At 34.0% G+C, this 18,140-nt stretch overlaps 1 protein-coding gene across 1 annotated transcript; it reads right to left on the minus strand.

Annotated features, from left to right (window-relative positions):
- Positions 1-10,665: 10,665 nt before the first annotated feature.
- LOC145192037 (uncharacterized) lies at positions 10,666-13,584 on the minus strand. Its single transcript, XM_090081937.1, has one exon. It carries the CDS (start codon positions 13,582-13,584, stop codon positions 10,666-10,668), a length of 2,919 nt encoding a protein of 972 aa, XP_089938063.1.
- Positions 13,585-18,140: the final 4,556 nt, after the last annotated feature.

Consider the following 18,140-nt stretch of genomic DNA (forward strand, 5'->3'; position numbering starts at 1 on the left):
TTAATATTTCGTTAAAAGTGTAGAGAAGAAATATTTTAAAACGTATATTTAAATTGGGAAACTGTTTTTGTAAATACGAGTTAAGTGATAACCGAAGTGATAACCGAAACCGCCAAAAAACGCAAACCTTTGGAGTAGGCGAAAGTTTTGTCGTCAAACTTTAATCTGAAGTTAATTAAGTTAATTATGCAAATTAAAATATAATCACTGTGTTTTATGCATGATTTGAAAGAGAATTTTTTCCTGATTGATATGACTTTAAATGAAGATAATTTTTCATTTTTGAAATTTTTCTAGAACAATAGAAGTAGAAAAAATTCATTTAAGATTTTGTATGCTTTATGAGTTTCGACAAAAATGTTAAGTTTTAGCATCCCCCCTTCCTCATTGACAAACGCACAAATGAGTTTCGACAATAAAAAAGTGCTAAAGCTACCAACACAATAGACGATAGTTCGTCTGACTTTTTTTTTCCCGTGAACTTTGGGAAGTCAGACGAGAAAACTTTGGTTATTTAAAAAAATGAATAATGGCGAAATATAATTACGTTTTGCAGGTTTAAGGACGGGGGTAATATGCAATTGCCGAGAGCTTTTAAAGCTTCTTTTTCGTAATCCTTCAAAAATTTAATAAAAGATAAGTCAATAACTTTTTTAAAAGCATACTTTAAATTTTCTTTTTCTTTTGTTATACTGCTTCTAAATAGCACTGATAATTTAATTAACTAAATTTTGGCGCAACCAATTATTAACCCCCCAAAACTTTACGTTATTTCATTAAGATCAAAGAAAAGCCGAAGGAACATATTTGTTCCGGTAGATGAAAAATTGCATTAGCGCAAAAACCAAAGTTTTCTCGTCTGACTTCCCAAAGTTCACGGGAAAAAATAGTCAGACGAATTATCGTCTACCAACACAAGTGTTCTGTTTATGGACTTGATCCTCTAGAAGTAAAAACTTGTCATAAATGGCTTGCTAGGTTTAGCAGTGGATGCTATGACTTAGAAGACCAGCAACGCTCTAAAAGATCACAAGAAGCCAAATTGAAGTTATGTTAAACGACAACAGAATTAGCTCAAAAGTTTTTAGTTCATCAATGTAGAAGTTTGTATGAATTAGGAAAAAATCAAAAAAGTGGAAAATGGGTTCTGCATGAGTTGAGCGAAAGAAACATGATTCAACAATTGAATAATTGCAAATCTCGTTTTCCAAACTTTAAGAAAAAAGTTACTGGAGATGATATATGGATATATTTTGAGAACCCTACTAATAAAAAACAGCGGTTTAATTATGGTCAAACAACAACTGCAACTCCAAAAAGAGACAGCTACTGTAATAAAATGATGTTATTCGTTTGGTTGGGTATGAAAGGTTTACAGCATTTTTTCATGCCACATTCTGCTTATTCACCAGACTTGGGATCATCAGATAATAATAGTTTCGCTCACTTGAGCATTCTCTTAAAGGACAATCGCTTACGAGTTGGCAAGACGTTGAAAATCTCTTCGCATCTTTTTTTTTTGAGCCCAAACCAATATTATTCGACAGGGATGGAATCCGAGACTTACCTACAAGATTATGGATGATGGCAAAAGTTCATCGATTTTAATTGAAATTGATAAACGTATTTAAACTTATTTAATACAAATTAAAAACAAACAAACAAAAAAAAACACAAAACTTTAGCATATTCCTAATAGTTAATAGACGCGTGCCGTTTCGAAATCGGGGTATTATTTGGGGCAGTAAAGACTAAATTTAAAAAAAAAAACAGCTTCTAATTGTTAGCATCCTTAAAGATAAACTTTCATGTTTTTTTGAAAACGAGGTTTTAATGGCTGCTTTGTTTTGATTAAATGGTTAATGTAGCCAAGTAACTAAGACATGTTATGTTTCGTAATATTAGAGATAAAGTCTCATGCTAAGAAAAACGATATTAAAAAATATGTTCATGTAAAATTAAACGAAATTAAATTATAACTATCATTGATAACTTAGTATGAAATTTATGGCCAAAAATACGTCGGTATTTGTAACTAAAAAACACTAATCTGTAAACACATATTGGACTTATTATTAAGTCCCGATGGAAATTTATTGATTTGTTCGCTGAGTTAATATTTTCCAGTTTTTCTTGGTGACAAATTTTTATAGGCTGACACAATTAAATAACGATTACACCAATTAAATAACTTTGATTTTTCTCTATTTTTTTTGGTGTGTATGATCTTTTTAAAATTACTTGGTCTAAATGATATTAAACATGATTAAGCATCGGTGTCTCGGTATGGAAATTATCGTGTAGTCACTGGATCGGTCAATTTTTATAATTCCCGCTCTAAGATACCGAGACAAAATTAATACCGGTCTCGGTAGGACGGATTTTTCCGTTACCAACTTCGAAGTATTACAAACATTACATCATCATGTTTATTTGCAAAACTAAAAAAAAAAATTTATAAAATTGAACTACAAAACTGAACTACAACACACAAAAGTTGAACAGAAGATAAGAAAACGATAAAAAAAACACCGTCTAAACGTTCGATTCTTTATTTAGATTAACACCGCACGGAACTTCTACACAACCGCACTGAGACACAACATTGAACTTTTTGTGTCGGATTTTCTTGCCTGCGGAGCACTTTAACTTGATTTTTTTCATCTTCATTATAAGAGGTTTGCATACAGAGCATTTCGCATGAAACCCAATACTCTCAGTGTACGAGGAAACAGTGGAAATACAGGTTCCAAAACATAAACTTGTTTCTACGTAAGCGGTATCACAGTTCTTCTTTTTTATAGCAATTTTTTGCGGAACAGTTTTGCAACTTGCTATGGACTCGTTTCGACGACCAAGTTCTATCGAGCCGTTTTGCACAGAGCTTTGCGGAAGGCCAAACGCAAAAACTAAAATTAGCATCGGTACGTTCATTCTATATTTGATGTCAAAGTTTTTTTTTTCGAACGACACCTACTTTATGTTGATGCAATTATAGACCGTTTGATATCTATGAAGGTTCGACGCATCATGCCACTTGTACTGGATTTTAATTAGATTTTTAGATTGATAACATAAAAAATAGATTTTTCTCAATTATATTGATTTCATTATTAATTGCTAACTGGATTGAAACTTTATAATCTTTGAATTAAAACGATGAATATTTTGGTAGATTTGTTTGTTGACACCCTCAATCAAACTATTTATGAACAGCTTAATCATCAAATATAAATTACATAAAGTATATATTTTAGTTATATTTACAACATATATATTTTACATGCAAGGTAAATAAAATTCAGATCTGAATCATTCCCAAAAATCTTAATAAACAAAACTCGAAATTTTACGTAACATAATATGAACATACGCGGTTAAGATTTTAAATCTGTAACACTTTTTATGCTTGACATTTTGACATTCCACGTAGAGTTTCACAATTCAGCTGCTAAACCATACTTAATAAAGAAGATGTGTAGTAAGCCGGGCGTGTTTTTTTTTTTCTTTATAACAAAATAATCTGGTTTAAAAAATTAAAAGGTTTTTGCTATTAAAAAAATATTCGGCGTAACCTTCAGAGGTAAAAATGATATCAATGGCTAATTTCTGTTCTGAGCGGATTAGACTAAAGTTTATTTTTTTTTTTTCCCCTTTTTGTCGTAATTACTCATTCTACATTTAACAACAAAATTCGTGTGTTACATATTCGAAATAACTAACATTTATATTAAGTAATCGAGGTTTGATGCACAAAAAAGCAGAACAACAAGTATAATCAATGACTTTTACTTTTACGCATACATTTTTAACTGACATTCATACCATTTACGGTCTTTGCCATTAATGATCAAAGAGGTCCACTTTGGACCTCTTTAATCATTATGTAACATAGTAAATTTTGTTGCGTTGTCAACACTAAGGATCTGCGTATCGTTATCGGTATATCGGTATGAACCGATATTTTGAACCGATAACGATAAGAAATGATAACGATATCAAACGATATGAATTTGTCTATGAAACGATAACTTATCGTTTGAACCGATAACCAAACGATAACTTATCGGTTGAAACGATATTATCGGCTTTTTTTTATCGGTAATAAATTATCGGCTTTTTTTTAATACCGATATTTATCGGTATAATAACGATATTTTTTACAATATTCCAATTTTTTTTTTATTAAAATGCCACATTTTAGTTCAAATATATTATAAATCTTCAAGTCGAGTCAAGATGTCGTTTCGCCTTTTTGATTAACGTTAATATCATTTGTGATACAAATGTATTTATATTATGGTTTTTTTGTAAATGAAATAAATAAATATTCCGAAATGTCCGAGATTTTCCTTAAAATTGGCAAAATTTCGTCAAAGCGGTCAAACTCATCCTCACAGGGAATAGCGGGTGCAATCTTGTTAAGGTCAGAACCTGGATTATCCCTGATTTAGCTCAAAGGTCTTCTCATCCTTACAATACTTTCAATCATCATTAATGTGGAGTTCCTGCGGGTTTTGACAGGTGAGATAGTTTTCACATACTTTAATTCCTCCTTGTCAACTGTGTCGTTGTCATCCAACATGTTTTGAATCTCCTTCTTGATTCGCTGTTCTGACAAAGAGGACTTGTGGCATAGAGATGACAGTTCTGTGGCTTTTTTAATGGCTGACTCCAGATCCAAACCTTCAACTGACTTGGCTTCTTTAATTGCACCTTCCACAACTAAGTTCAAAAGGTGATCAGCACAGAGCAGGGACTCGTCAACAAACTTGCATTTAGGAATGGCTGCCTTCAGGTTGGAAGCTGAGTCATGAACACAAACAACATAGCTGTGTCCGGCATTTCCGGGAATCTCTGAGACATTTCTAAAAATAAAAAAAAATTTAATAAGTATAAATATTATGTAAATTAAAATTTGCATATAACAATTTAATACCTTTAGTTATAATATTATATTTTAAAATTATAATTAAAGATAAAAAATATTACATGTAACGGGTTATATCGTAATATATGTTAAATTGTATAAAAATTTGTACAACAACAAATCAACAAGTACTACGTAATTAGCTTAATTAGTAATAGTAAGTTAAAGTATTAGTGTAAGTACTACTATACTAAGTTAAAAAAACTTCTATAAAAAGTTATTTACTGATCCAGTCTGTTTGCAATAGCTTCTGCAGTATGGCGTCCAGAAAAGGGTGACACACCAATTACAAACATCCGGTGGTTGAAGTCTTCATTGATGAAGTGGAGGGTGATGGCTTGATAGGCGTCATTATTCCGACTTTGCCACATGTCAGAAGAAATAGCGAATCCAGGACTTTTTGGCAAATCTTTCTCCAGAACTTGATCCACTGCTGCTTTCACGTTTTTGTAAACTAATGGCAACCTAAAAGAAGAAAAAACAAATAAAAAAACTGTTGTTTATACTAATTTAAAGTTATTTAAAAAAACCAACAAAATAAATTGGCGCGGACAGGTCTAGAAACTAACAATTTTAAAATTAAAAAGGGAGGTACTAACTTACTAAAAAATAACAATAATGTAATAATGGCGTCATGGGACTTACAGCGTTATTTTCATTACAATTAAGATTAAGGGGTTTGGAATTTTAAGTTTGATTTAAAACTCATACAAATTCTTTAAATTTGTTTCCCTCTTAAACCCAATGAAACCATCCCAAAATTATTTATTTAACCAAAAGTACAATAAACTATATATCTTACTTATAACGTGAGTATGTTGTGGCAGATTTGATCAGCATCTTTGGGTTGAAATAAGCAATCAGATCCTGAAAGTCTTTATGCCCAACAAGACTAAATGGTAAGTTGCATCTGGCTAAGAACTTTGCAATTTCCAAATCACCTCGGAGTTGATCTCTATCTTGTGGTTTGTATTTTAACCAAGCATCAATCTTTTTGTTCTGATTGCCCTTTGATGGACTGCCCAGTTTTCTTGACTTTACTCTTCTGTCCATGACCAGAGGAACTTTGTCTCCATGATCCTTTTCATAGGACTCATCCTCGTCGTATATCTGTAAAATTAAAAAAAAGTTGTAAAATTTTTACATTAAAATGTACACACTGTAAAGCGGCTAAACCCTGCAATAAGTTGTAGTATTTCAACTTTGAACATTCTAAATATAGAAATACTCAATTTAAAACTTTTTTTTCACAACTGTCATATAATACCTGTTCAAACTCATTAAAAGCAACATCAGCCTTCAACTTCTTCTCTGACTTGTCTAGTTCAATCTGGGCAAATTCAAATGGATGCTTTCTAAAAAGATGGGACCTCATCCCAGAAGTGTTATGATCTGCAACCTTGACAACTGCCGGACAGAGCTTGCACTTTGCTTGGACGACTCTTTCACCAGCCTCACTTTGAGTCACCTCTTCTTCAAAGAAGTTCCAGATTTCCGTTCTTGGACGCGGCATGGTGCTGGCAACTGACTTATAAATTCAAACTTCTAAACTAAATAAGAAAAAGAATCTTTTACTTTACAAAAAAAAAAATTTTATCTGGACAATAATGCTGTCCAACTAGTCACTTTGACTCCCTCTCAAAAACTAGCCTTTTCCCAAAAAAAGAGAAATCTTTTAACAATAAAATTACTATCAGATATTTTAAATAACTGATATTTCAAATTTTACAACAATATCAAGTTATTAAAATAATATTTCAAAAATTTATCTTTTCTTTTACTACTTTGAACAACCTGTAGCAATAATAATTTTTGTGGTCTAATTTTAACCATATTTCACTTAAAAAGTTTAATAACAAAGTAAAAATAGACATTTCGTACATACTACTATATTGTAACAAATAAAATAAAACAAAATTTATCATATCTTACCTTCAAAATTGATTAAATTTTAATGTTTTTTGTGGGGAATTATTTAGACTTCCCTGAGACACTAAAGAGTCACTGTTTTCTTTTTTCGAATTTGATATTATTTTTCCCTTCTGACTGCGAATCATACAGTTTACAAACTACAATCCGTTTTTATACAGTCTTACAACCGCGCCATTTCAACACATTAAATACATTAAGTCATTACATGCGTTAACACCTACATACATTAACACCGACACACTTTATTACCTTAAATACATTAATACGTTAATTGCATCTTGAAGACGATATTCCTGACATTTTTGACTTTAGTTGATCAACAAAGTTTTTAGCTGACATCCTACTTAATTGGTCTGGAAGGATCAATGATATCTATTAACTAGATGTCTAACTTGCGCTTCCGCAGTGAAGCAAATTTTTTACCAACCGGTTTGTTTTGCCAGACTTAAATGACCCAATGATAAATCAAAGCAAAACAAAACTGAAGTATTGCCAGTTTAATTAAAATGGATACTGGCATTAAAAACTTTAAAAACTTGCTTCACTTTTTCTTACGGAATTTTTGTAAAGTTAGACATCTAGATAATATATGCAATTGGGAAGGATTAACTTGTAAAACCGGTAAAGATAGGCAAAACGACATCTTGACTCGACTTGAAGATTTATGATATATTTGAACTAAAATGTGGCATTTAAAAAAAAAAAAATTTGAATATTGTAAAAAATATCGTTATTATACCGATAAATATCGGTATTCTCGTTATTTTTATGTATTCCGATAAACCGATAAAAAAAAGCCGATAATATCGCTTCATAGACAAACTCATATCGTTTGATATCGTTATCGTTTCATATCGTTATCGGTTCAAAATAATAACGATACGCAGACCCTTAGTCAACACACGTTTTTCTACCAACCAATTCGCTTGATTTCAGATCATATACGATGGCAAACATCTAAGACGAAGTGTTAGTAACAAAATTGAATGAGTATTTAAGTAGTTTTTAAACTCCACCTCCGATGTTCGCCCTCCTCTACCCACTATTGGGCTGCTTTAATTTTTATGCAGTTAACTTGTACAACATCTATTCAAGCTGTATTTATTAACAGTCCGACAGAGATACTAGATAACTCTTTGATTCCGTTAACAGGCATGCTGATTGATCGAATGGTTTTCTAACAAGGTATACACCACACAGCTTGCATACCCAATGCATAAATGAAAGAAAATATATTAGGTTAACTTCTCCTGCCAGCCCAATCAGATTCAATTTCAATTGCCAGCCCGATCAGATTCGATTTCAATTGCCAGCCCGATCAGATTCGATTTCAATTGCCAGCCCGATCAGATTCGATTTCAATTGCCAGCCCGATCAGATTCGATTTCAATTGAACCATATTGGTTTAGGTAGATAAAGAATTCACAAAATCCACATAAATTTGATAAATATATTTGGTCTTCTTATTTTTGTGCAATCAAACCCTGAAACAAGAACTAGAAGCCATTCGGAAAAGAATTCCAACCTTAATTTATAAAAAAAACTTCCAAAATTACCTTTTTTTTTAAAGAATTGGGAGGCGTTTAGTTTTTCAGCTTTAACGAATAAAGTACAAACTATTACCTCATTTAAAATAAAACAAGTTTAAAATGATGCACATAAAAATAAAAAGTTACAGGATTCAAGAAAAAAGTTTCAGTACCTCGCATATTTTATGTTATTTTTTTTCTCCTCAAGATTTTCTCCTTCGTAGAGTTACTATTCAATTAAATCCATTACACTGTGTATGAATAAAAACTTGTCAAAAAAATGTGCTGCTTTTGCAGGACCCTTGATGTGGAAAAAATTGTGCTGTGCCAAGTCTTTTTTCAACATTATTCATATCATATAAATAAAAGGGGGAGGACCTAGAAGAGATCTTGCCTGGAGCACATTTTTGGATATTACTTGTACCTAGATGATTCCGCCGCACTTTTTATATTCTAAGTAAACAGAAATCTCTTTAAAAAAAATGTGGACTATTTTTGTCAAGTCATCATAAGGGTTAGTATTAGAAAGTAGTCATACCATTTACAGACTTAAAGACCAATAAAACTTTAATCAAATTTTTAGTTTAATTTAATGTAGTTTTTACTCCGTTCAAGTGTAAAATTATGTTTTACAAGCTCAGACTTTATAATGAGCCCAGGTTATTTAAGCTCAGTAAGCCCGCCATAACGGACCTGAGATAATTTTGATGATCATTTTTGATCATTTCTACTGCGACTGGTATTGCAAGGAGCATCCTCAAACTGACACTGAGGTTCTGTTTTTAAAAAGAGGGAAAATTTTAATTTTATGAGACTCTTCTTACTTATATACTTCCTAAGCGATCTTTTGATTTGGGGCAAAAAGTAAAAGAAAATGATAAAAAAAAAGTTGTGAAAGAAGCTCTCGCAAAAATATCTTTATTGGCTGTTCATTTTCGCAGAACCGCTTGCTCGGAAAAATTAGTCAATGAGGCATGCGGTTTTCACAATTGGACTACATTTTCACAATCTGGGCTGCAGAAAAAAAGGTTTTGCCAAGTAATACCAGATGGAATATCGAACTCTATTTTATGTCAATGTTTTATTTTATTCAAAATTGGGATCAGGTTTAGCTGTAGAACCCGAACCCCTAATTTCTTCAACATCATCTCCAACATTTGATGAGGAAGAAGATCCAGTTTTTCAAGTTATTAACTCCTTTATACGAATCAATCAAATCAGCTCAGTTGTGCGAAAGACTGGCTAATCTGACATCAAGATTGAACAAGGCAAATATCAAAGAACTTCTTTTGCTTCAAGAAGCACAGTGATTTTTGAATAATGGAGACTGATGACAAACACCTACCCTCTTTCTCTTAAATCTTGCATGAAAAATTCTTTACAATTAAGCCGCATCGTCAGCATAAAAAAAAAAAATTTTTCTGGGAAACTCGAGAGAAGCATTTCAATTAAAAATGACAGTCACCAAAATTGAACTCGAATTATCTGAAAATTTTTACTATTTCGTCAGGTTAGAATTATTTTGTTCTATGTCCAATTTTAAACGTTGGGAGAAAATGAATTGTTGATTTTACTAAGTAATGATTACTTTTAAAATACATTTTATTCTTAATTTTTTTTTTCTAAATAGTATCTTTAGATATAAATTATTTAAAGAATAAGTTATTATTTCTTAAAGAATTAATAGTAAAATTTTAAATAATTTTTACTTATAGAAAATTCAAAAACTTTCTTTCAACGTTTAAAATGGGAGATAGAACAAAATAATTCTAACCTGAAGATTTGACAAACTTCTTTTTAAAAATTCGTACAAAATTCTTAAACTAGAAAACTGGAATTTGCCGTAATTTTAGAACTTCCACGTCTACAATATAAACTCCGATTTGTTGTTGTTTTTATGCTGTAAGTTATGCATCAGGCGTTTTGCATTTTATTATTTTCGGCTCGAATCGTCACAAAAGACCTGTTTTATTCGGGAAAAAACAAATTAGTTTTTGGTTCAATCAAAAAAAAGTTTTTAAGTTTTGTAGTTTTTTCTCGCAATCAACAAGTCACTAAATAGCAATAATTTTCTCTTCTAACTAACTCTCCCTTTTTACAAATTTTCTCCTTTATATATACCCCATGCTTTTCCCAAAATATCCTTCCACAAACCGTCATAAATCACCACAAACACATATTTACAATTCTTATTGGTAAATCTATTAAAGCTATTAAATCCCTAACGTCATCAAATGTTCTAGAACTTTCCGAAATTACACTCCTCCTTGATCCTTACGGATCATTCAAATAATAATCAAGGTATTTCGAAGGCATGCGCCGTTCCCGACCACTCCGTCGCAAAAGCATGTCGATTTCTTGGGGTCTATCTTCAGCGTCGATATTTTCCTCGTTCGTCTCTAATACATCTTTAATTGGATCTCCTTGGTTTTCAGCGTCCACTTGATCAGTTTCAACATTCATCTCTACTTCCTCATCAGGGATAATGTAGGGCTGAGTATCAGTTCGAGGTCTAACATGTTTCACATGACGCGGAATGCCGTTCACTTCTACGGTTTGGTTTAACGCATTCCGAGTTACCGTAGCTGGTTGCCACTTTGTATGGCACCTCGCATTTGGTGGTTTCAGCCAGACTTTATCGCCAATTCGAAATCTCTCGTTCAGGACATTTCGTGCAGGAAGATTCTCTTTTTTCAATCCTTTCACACCAATGGGGTAGCTGTATATTTTGCCCATCGGGCTTGCACCATTTTTGTCGGCTGAGACATTGTACCAATATAGTGCTTCCGGTATCGACATTTTTGATCGTTCTGCTATTCTCTTGATCGTACGGTGGTTTCTTTCCACAATTCCATTTCCTTCAGGATAATAAGCGGCTCTATATCTAATTTGCACTCTCCAACTATCAAGGAAACTCCTTATCTCTTTAGTCTTAAATGTTGGCTCATTGTCAGTTAATATCTCAGACGGTGCTCCACGTTCACAAAAAACAAGACGGAGTATTCGGACTATGGCAACACTTCCGTATGAGCTCGATAATTGTCGCCACAACGCGTATTTTGAAGGTCCACAATCAATTAGACTCAAAAACTTGTCAGTGCCATAATGCGTGATATCCATGGCCAATCTCTCCCAGTTTCCTTTAACATCCAATTTTCCTTTTTCCCACCGTATTGGCGCTGGATCTATTGACTGACATGGTTCGCAATTTTTTATCACACTTCGAACATCGTTTTCAGTAGCAGTCGGAATTGTTTTAAGAACAAAGTTTAACGTTCGATTCACTCCAAAATGTCCAGTTCTTTTGTGTATATTGGAAATAGCTTCAGCCTTCGTAGCTGCGACTCCTATGCAACTATTCCGACACTCTGGCACAGTCAGTTTGTTGAGCCATCTGCTGCGAACTCTAGTTAATGCGTCGGCCAAATTATCTTTAGAAGGAATGAGTTTCACCTCGACGCTAACATCGTATTCTTCAATTAGTTGTTGCAACACGCTCAGTCTTCTTCGAATCAGCATTTCCCCCGTCGCTTTTGATCTCAACCTTGATTTTCCCGTAAGGGCGTCAGAAACCCAGTGGTACACAGTCACGGAATCGGTAAAACCAGTCACTTTCTTCAGCTTCCACATCAGAGCCATATTCATTCCCCGTATCACAGCGTCTAGTTCTGCCATGTTTATATGAACATCAGACGTTTCTTTTCGCAGCCATGTTGCATCCTCCACAGTAGTCTCCCCAACTTGAATAAGAGCACCAATCGCTAAATAACTGGCATCAACCCACACTTTTCCCTCATCACCACGCACAGCCCAATCACCACAAGCAGGCTCGCAGCGTTCCACCTCAGCAAATACTTCCTGAAGCACCCACTTAACGTTCTCATCACAAACATCATCGTCCCAACCCGTCGTCAGACTGACAGCTTTCCTCTTCAAGAGACTACAAATCACTCGCAACCAACCACACACGGGTAAATGTCCTACCAACTGTCCACAGATTGAAAACACAACTCTCCTGGTTAACTTTTGCGAGATAGCATCAACTCGATTCCCTCTGGACCACATCAGTTTGTTACCAACCTTGCGCACACACAATCCTAACACACGAACTCCATTATCATCAATCTGCTCACCATCTTTACTCTCTAAACCATATTTCAAAAAATGCCTCTTGACATAATCAAGACTCACCACACTTTCGTCTACGAAAATGTCGTCTACATAAGCGGACGTTCCCCTCTTCACTAATTCGTCTTGATCAATGACGGCACTCACAACGGATTTCATGATCATTGGCGCAACATTCAATCCAAAACCAAGTCGTGTCAAGCAATACCTTTTATTTCGAAACACCACTGTTTGGAACGGCCAAAGAGATTTATAAGTTTTTAGTTGAAGATAAGCCTTGCGTAAATCGATGATTGCTGGTTTGTTACCCATCCTTCTCCATTCTCTAAGCTTTTCGACACACACATCTGCATCTCTCGTGTATGCCTCAATTAAATCATTAGCTTCTCTCCAGTCTAGAACAGGTCGGATTTTGTTGTCTTTGTTTCTCTGAATGACAGCCATTAACGGAATCTGCCCTTTGGGCGGCCCCAATTCATTTTCGTTGTACTCTAACAGCCATTTCCGATCAATCCATTCCTGTAGTTCGTTTTCATAGTCTGCTCTAGCGTATTGTGGAATTCCGTACTGTGCCACTTTATTATACAATCGGTTGGGGCCTTCTCCATCTCTCCATTTCCATTTGACTCTCCATTCAGCACCATTAAAAACTGCTTCATGATCTTTCTTTTTTATTTCGATTTTCTTGACTTTGTTCTTGTTCAAAGCCGTTGCTCCACAGTAACTTAATCCGAACTTCGCTTTTCCCAAAGGAGAGATGGATACTCCTCCTAGTAACTTAATGGAACTCATTCCAAGCATCATATCGACTCCAAACGGTTGGAAATCCACTAAAATAACCTGATCACGTGCTTTAATGCCATCAACCTCAAGAATCACGACCGCTGACCCAGTGCACTGATGAACCTTTCCTTCAAACGTTACTACCTTTTGAGAGTTTGAGTACCTACATTGACTTCTGGGCAGGAATTTTTTATTCAAAATTGTCTTCGAACACCCTGTGTCTACTAACGCTGTCGCAACCATACCGTTAACTTTCAAACGAATAACAGATAATGCGCTCATTCCACCGATGTTCAGGAGCGAGGTAGCGCAGACACCTCGCTCCTGCAATCGTTTCCCTGCAGCTTCCAGCATTTCGATGCAATGTGTCCTTCCTCACCACATTTAAAACATCTAACAGTCTTCGGAGACAAGCTCTTCGCAAGCGAACAGTTCTTTGCAATGTGATTCAAACCTTTACAGTTGTAACACACTAACGCAGTTTTTGTAGCATGGCGTCTAGACACAGCGCCAACAGCATCACTGTCAATCACATTTGCACAGTTCATAGCAGCTCTCACTCTGGGTAACATTTTATCAATCGGGTCCATTACGGCTCGAAATCTTGATGATAAGACTTCTGGCAAACCCACAACAAACGCCAAACGCACAGACTCCTCTGGTAATTTAGCTAGATAGGCTAATCGTCTTAAATCAGCTAAAAACACGTCAACTTTTTCTTCGTCACATAATTTTCGTTTTGTGAATAGTTCATATGCAGTGTAGGCATCTATAGAAAACGCCGCTAATAACACACGCTCGACTTCCACTACATCTTTTTTGACTTCCGCGGTTAAAGCATCGTACACTGCATAAGCAGCTTCTCTGAGAAGAATCGGAAAAAGTAGTTCAAGCTTTAAGTTCTGAATTTCAGCAATCACTTTTGTTCGTTGAATCCAAACAGCAGCATCCGAAGTGCCATCATACGTTTCAAACATATCAAACAATCTCATACTTGGTTCCATGGCCCGGTTAGCTTGTTGTTTTCTCGCAGCGAACACAACGTTTCAGTTCTACATTTTCTCTTCTCCTTAAAATTCCCTTTACAAAAAGTTTTCCTTCAATTTATACTATACAAAGAACCTCAAATTTGCTCATAAAATAAACCGCTTAAACTATATTTACAACATATCAAATAAACTACGTCAATCAAATCCGCCGTAAATAGTTTCTTCACGCAATTCAATTACACTCCTCCTTGATCCTTCGGGATCACATTTAATTCAAAGCAACTCTTGCTTTGCGGAACATCACAACAATTGTTTCTTTTGCGGATCCAAATCTCAAATACCGCTTCTGGCAATCCAACTACAACGCCAGTCGCACCCTCTCGTCAGGCTACTCTGCCAAACACGAGAAACGTTTTAGATCAGCAAAAGAGACATCCATTTGTTCCTCATCTCTCATCTTCTGCTTCGTACACAACTCATGCCACGTAGGCATCCAAAGGAAAAACTCGATAAATAGACATCTTCGATTCTCTTCACATCCTTCTTATCTTCTACTCACAAACAATCGAAGACTAAGTATTACTTCGCAACAAAACTGGAAAGAGCACTGTCAACTCAACGCGTTGCTTCTCTGCAACAACTTTTGTTCGCTGCGACTAAATTGCGGGATCGGATATACCATCGTATTTTTCAAAGATGTTCTAATTATTCGAAGATGGCTCCATCATGTGCCCGGTTAGCTTGTAGTTTTTTCTCGCAATCAACAAGTCACTAAATAGCAATAATTTTCTCTTCTAACTAACTCTCCCTTTTTACAAATTTTCTCCTTTATATATACCCCATGCTTTTCCCAAAATATCCTTCCACAAACCGTCATAAATCACCACAAACACATATTTACAATTCTTATTGGTAAATCTATTAAAGCTATTAAATCCCTAACGTCATCAAATGTTCTAGAACTTTCCGAAATTACAAGTTTTAACTGCGATTTTTTTTTACTATTCAAAAGGTGTTAATTGGTATTAGAAAAGTCTAGAAATGAAAATTTCGATTAATTGGATAAAACTGATTAATCGAACGGTCAGAAAATGCCACCTGTATATCTACCTACTGGGCTGAAAATGGGTGCCGAAGACTACATTGAAAGAGTTCTAAAGCTTCACGTTCTTATCTGGGTTCAACTCGATTATCCTCAACCTGGAATTTATTTTTACATACTAGATGGAGTTCCGTGTTACAAGATGGAGTTCCGTGTTACAAGATGGAGTTCCGTGTTACAAGATGGAGTTCCGTGTTACAAGATCAATGTTACCCATGCAGTGGCTTGCTGATCAACTTAAATTCTGGCCTAATAATATCTGTATTAAAATTGACAGAAAAAAAATTAATTATTGTAAAGGAGCATGTTGAAAGTGATATTTATTAATTAGTTATTGTAAGTGGGTGTTGTTAAATGTCGTATTTGTAACCTAATTATCGTTATTATTGATAACAGTTGATTTATTGGTGCGTGCTCTCCACAGACCTCTTTTTTATTATATATTCTGTTGGTGGAGCAGCATAGACACTCTTGCATTTGTACTAGTTTAAATACATAGCCTCTCCAAACAATCAGTTTTCAATCCTCGAGATTTTACATGGCGCCCGATGAAAAACGTTTAACCATGCCAAATTAATAGGTTTAAAAAAGAATTTAAGCGAGAGTAACGAGAGATTAAACAATATTGATGAGGAAATATTAAACAATTTAGATCAAAAGGAAATTTTGGAGAGTGCGAAATTTAGATCAAAATGACGTTTTGGAGAGTGCGAAAGTAGTTGAGTGTTATCATGTGTTGATGGCTGGAGTGACACTAAAATTAAAAAGTATAAAAATAAATAAATCAGATAAAGATACTGTTAAATGTTTATATCAATTAAAGTGTATTTTATCTAAGTTAGAATTGCCAGTTTTTAATGGGAACACCGTAGATTGGCAGGGTTTCTGGGATCAATTTAATTTATCAATTCATAGACATATAGGTTTAAGTGATATAGATCGATTTAACTATCTAAAAAAGTATTTGTCGGGCCAAGTATTGGCTACTATTTCAGGACTTTCACTTAGTTCAAAAAATTATAAAGAGGCAATTGAAATCTTGATTAACAGATACGTGAATACACAAGTTTTAGTTTCAGCACATATGGGTTCTTTGTTAAAAATAAAGAAAATTAAAGATTTAAATGATCTAGAAGAACTAAGGAAACTTTTTAATGATGTAAAGAGCTGTGTAGTTAATCTTGTGATCTCTAAAAATAGAAACAACAACTTACGGCTGTTTGCTAATTCTTATCCTTAAGGAGAAACTGCCTGGTGAACTTTTAATTTTAGTTTCTAGAAAATTTGCCGGAGAGTTATGGACTTTAGATAGTCTTTTAAAATATTACACTGAAGAATTACAAGCTAAGGAGTGTTGTGCCAAATATGTTTTAAAATCAAATTATGATAAAAATGAACATAAAAATTTGAAATGCGATTCTTTAAGCAAAAGTGCACAGCAAAATTCTTATCATAATTATAGAAACAAAAACAACTTTACAACATCAGGTTTTCATACACTCTAACAACTCCTGTTTTCAGTGCAATGGGAAACACCACATTTCTACTTGCAATAAGAAGCAAACCCAAACTAGTGCAACTCTCGTTGGTGTGTCTGATAGAATTTTGCTGCAGACAGCAAAGGCTAAGTTTTTTAATTCAGAAAGTGAGTGTGGAATATTCAGAATATTACTTGATAGCGGTAGTTAGAGGTCTTATATTACCAAAGATGTATGCGAAAGATTGAAATTAAATACAATATAATAATAATAATAAAAAATAAGAAGCTATAATAATAAAAACATTCGGTCAATTTAATAATTCCAGGGTTAAAAAGCTCGATGTTGTTCAACTTAAGGTAAAACATAGAAATGCTAATTTGTATGTGTACATCTAGGCTCTGTGTGTGCTAGTTATTTGTAGCCCTTTGCAAAGGCAAGAGATATCTCGAGCGTGCAAAAATTATCCACATATTTTAAAGTTAATTCTAGCTGATTATGATGATGGTTCCAAAGATTTTCCTATTGACTTATTGGTAGGGTGTGATTTGTACCATAAATTTATGACACGTAAAGTTATTAGAGGGATTAAAGGCTGTCCTGTAGCTTCTTCCTCTGTTCTTGAATGGGTATTAAGTGGCCCATTGCCTTCTGTAAAAAATGTTAAAAAAAAGTAATCATTAAAATAGGGAGTGTAGAAGATGTGCGCAGTGAGATAGATGAACTGAGAAGTGATTTACAAAAATTTTGGAGTGTGGAGAAAATGGAATCTACTGATGAGTGTGTGATACATAAATTCAAAAAAGATATTATGCATAATGGTGAGAGATATGTAACTAAGCTTCCTTTTAAACACAATTTTTTACCAAATAACCATAAAATTTGTGAGATTAGATTGAATAGGTTAAAGAGGAGATTGAGTGATAAGAATTTGTTAAGCAATTATGACGCCATTTTTAAAGAATACGAAATGAATAAAATTATAGAAAGAGTTCCTGACAATGAAATCGCTAAGGAACCAGGAAAAACACATAACCTAGCACACAGGCCAGTTGTAAGAAAAGATAAGGAAACCACTAAGATAAGAGCAGTATTTGATGCTTCCTGTTTTAAAAAATGGACTGTCCTTGAATGATTGTCTTTATTCAGGACTAAATTTATCATCCAAAATATTTGATGTGCTACTGCGATTCCGATTAAATTATATTGCCATATTAGCAGATATCATACAAGCTTTCTTAAATGTAGAAATTTCAATTGAGCATAAAT

Source organism: Hydra viridissima, unplaced genomic scaffold (genome assembly GCF_058129835.1).
Source record: "Hydra viridissima isolate aposymbiotic clone 2 unplaced genomic scaffold, HvirCarnegie_v1 scaffold_3, whole genome shotgun sequence".
NCBI lineage: Eukaryota > Metazoa > Cnidaria > Hydrozoa > Anthoathecata > Hydridae > Hydra > Hydra viridissima.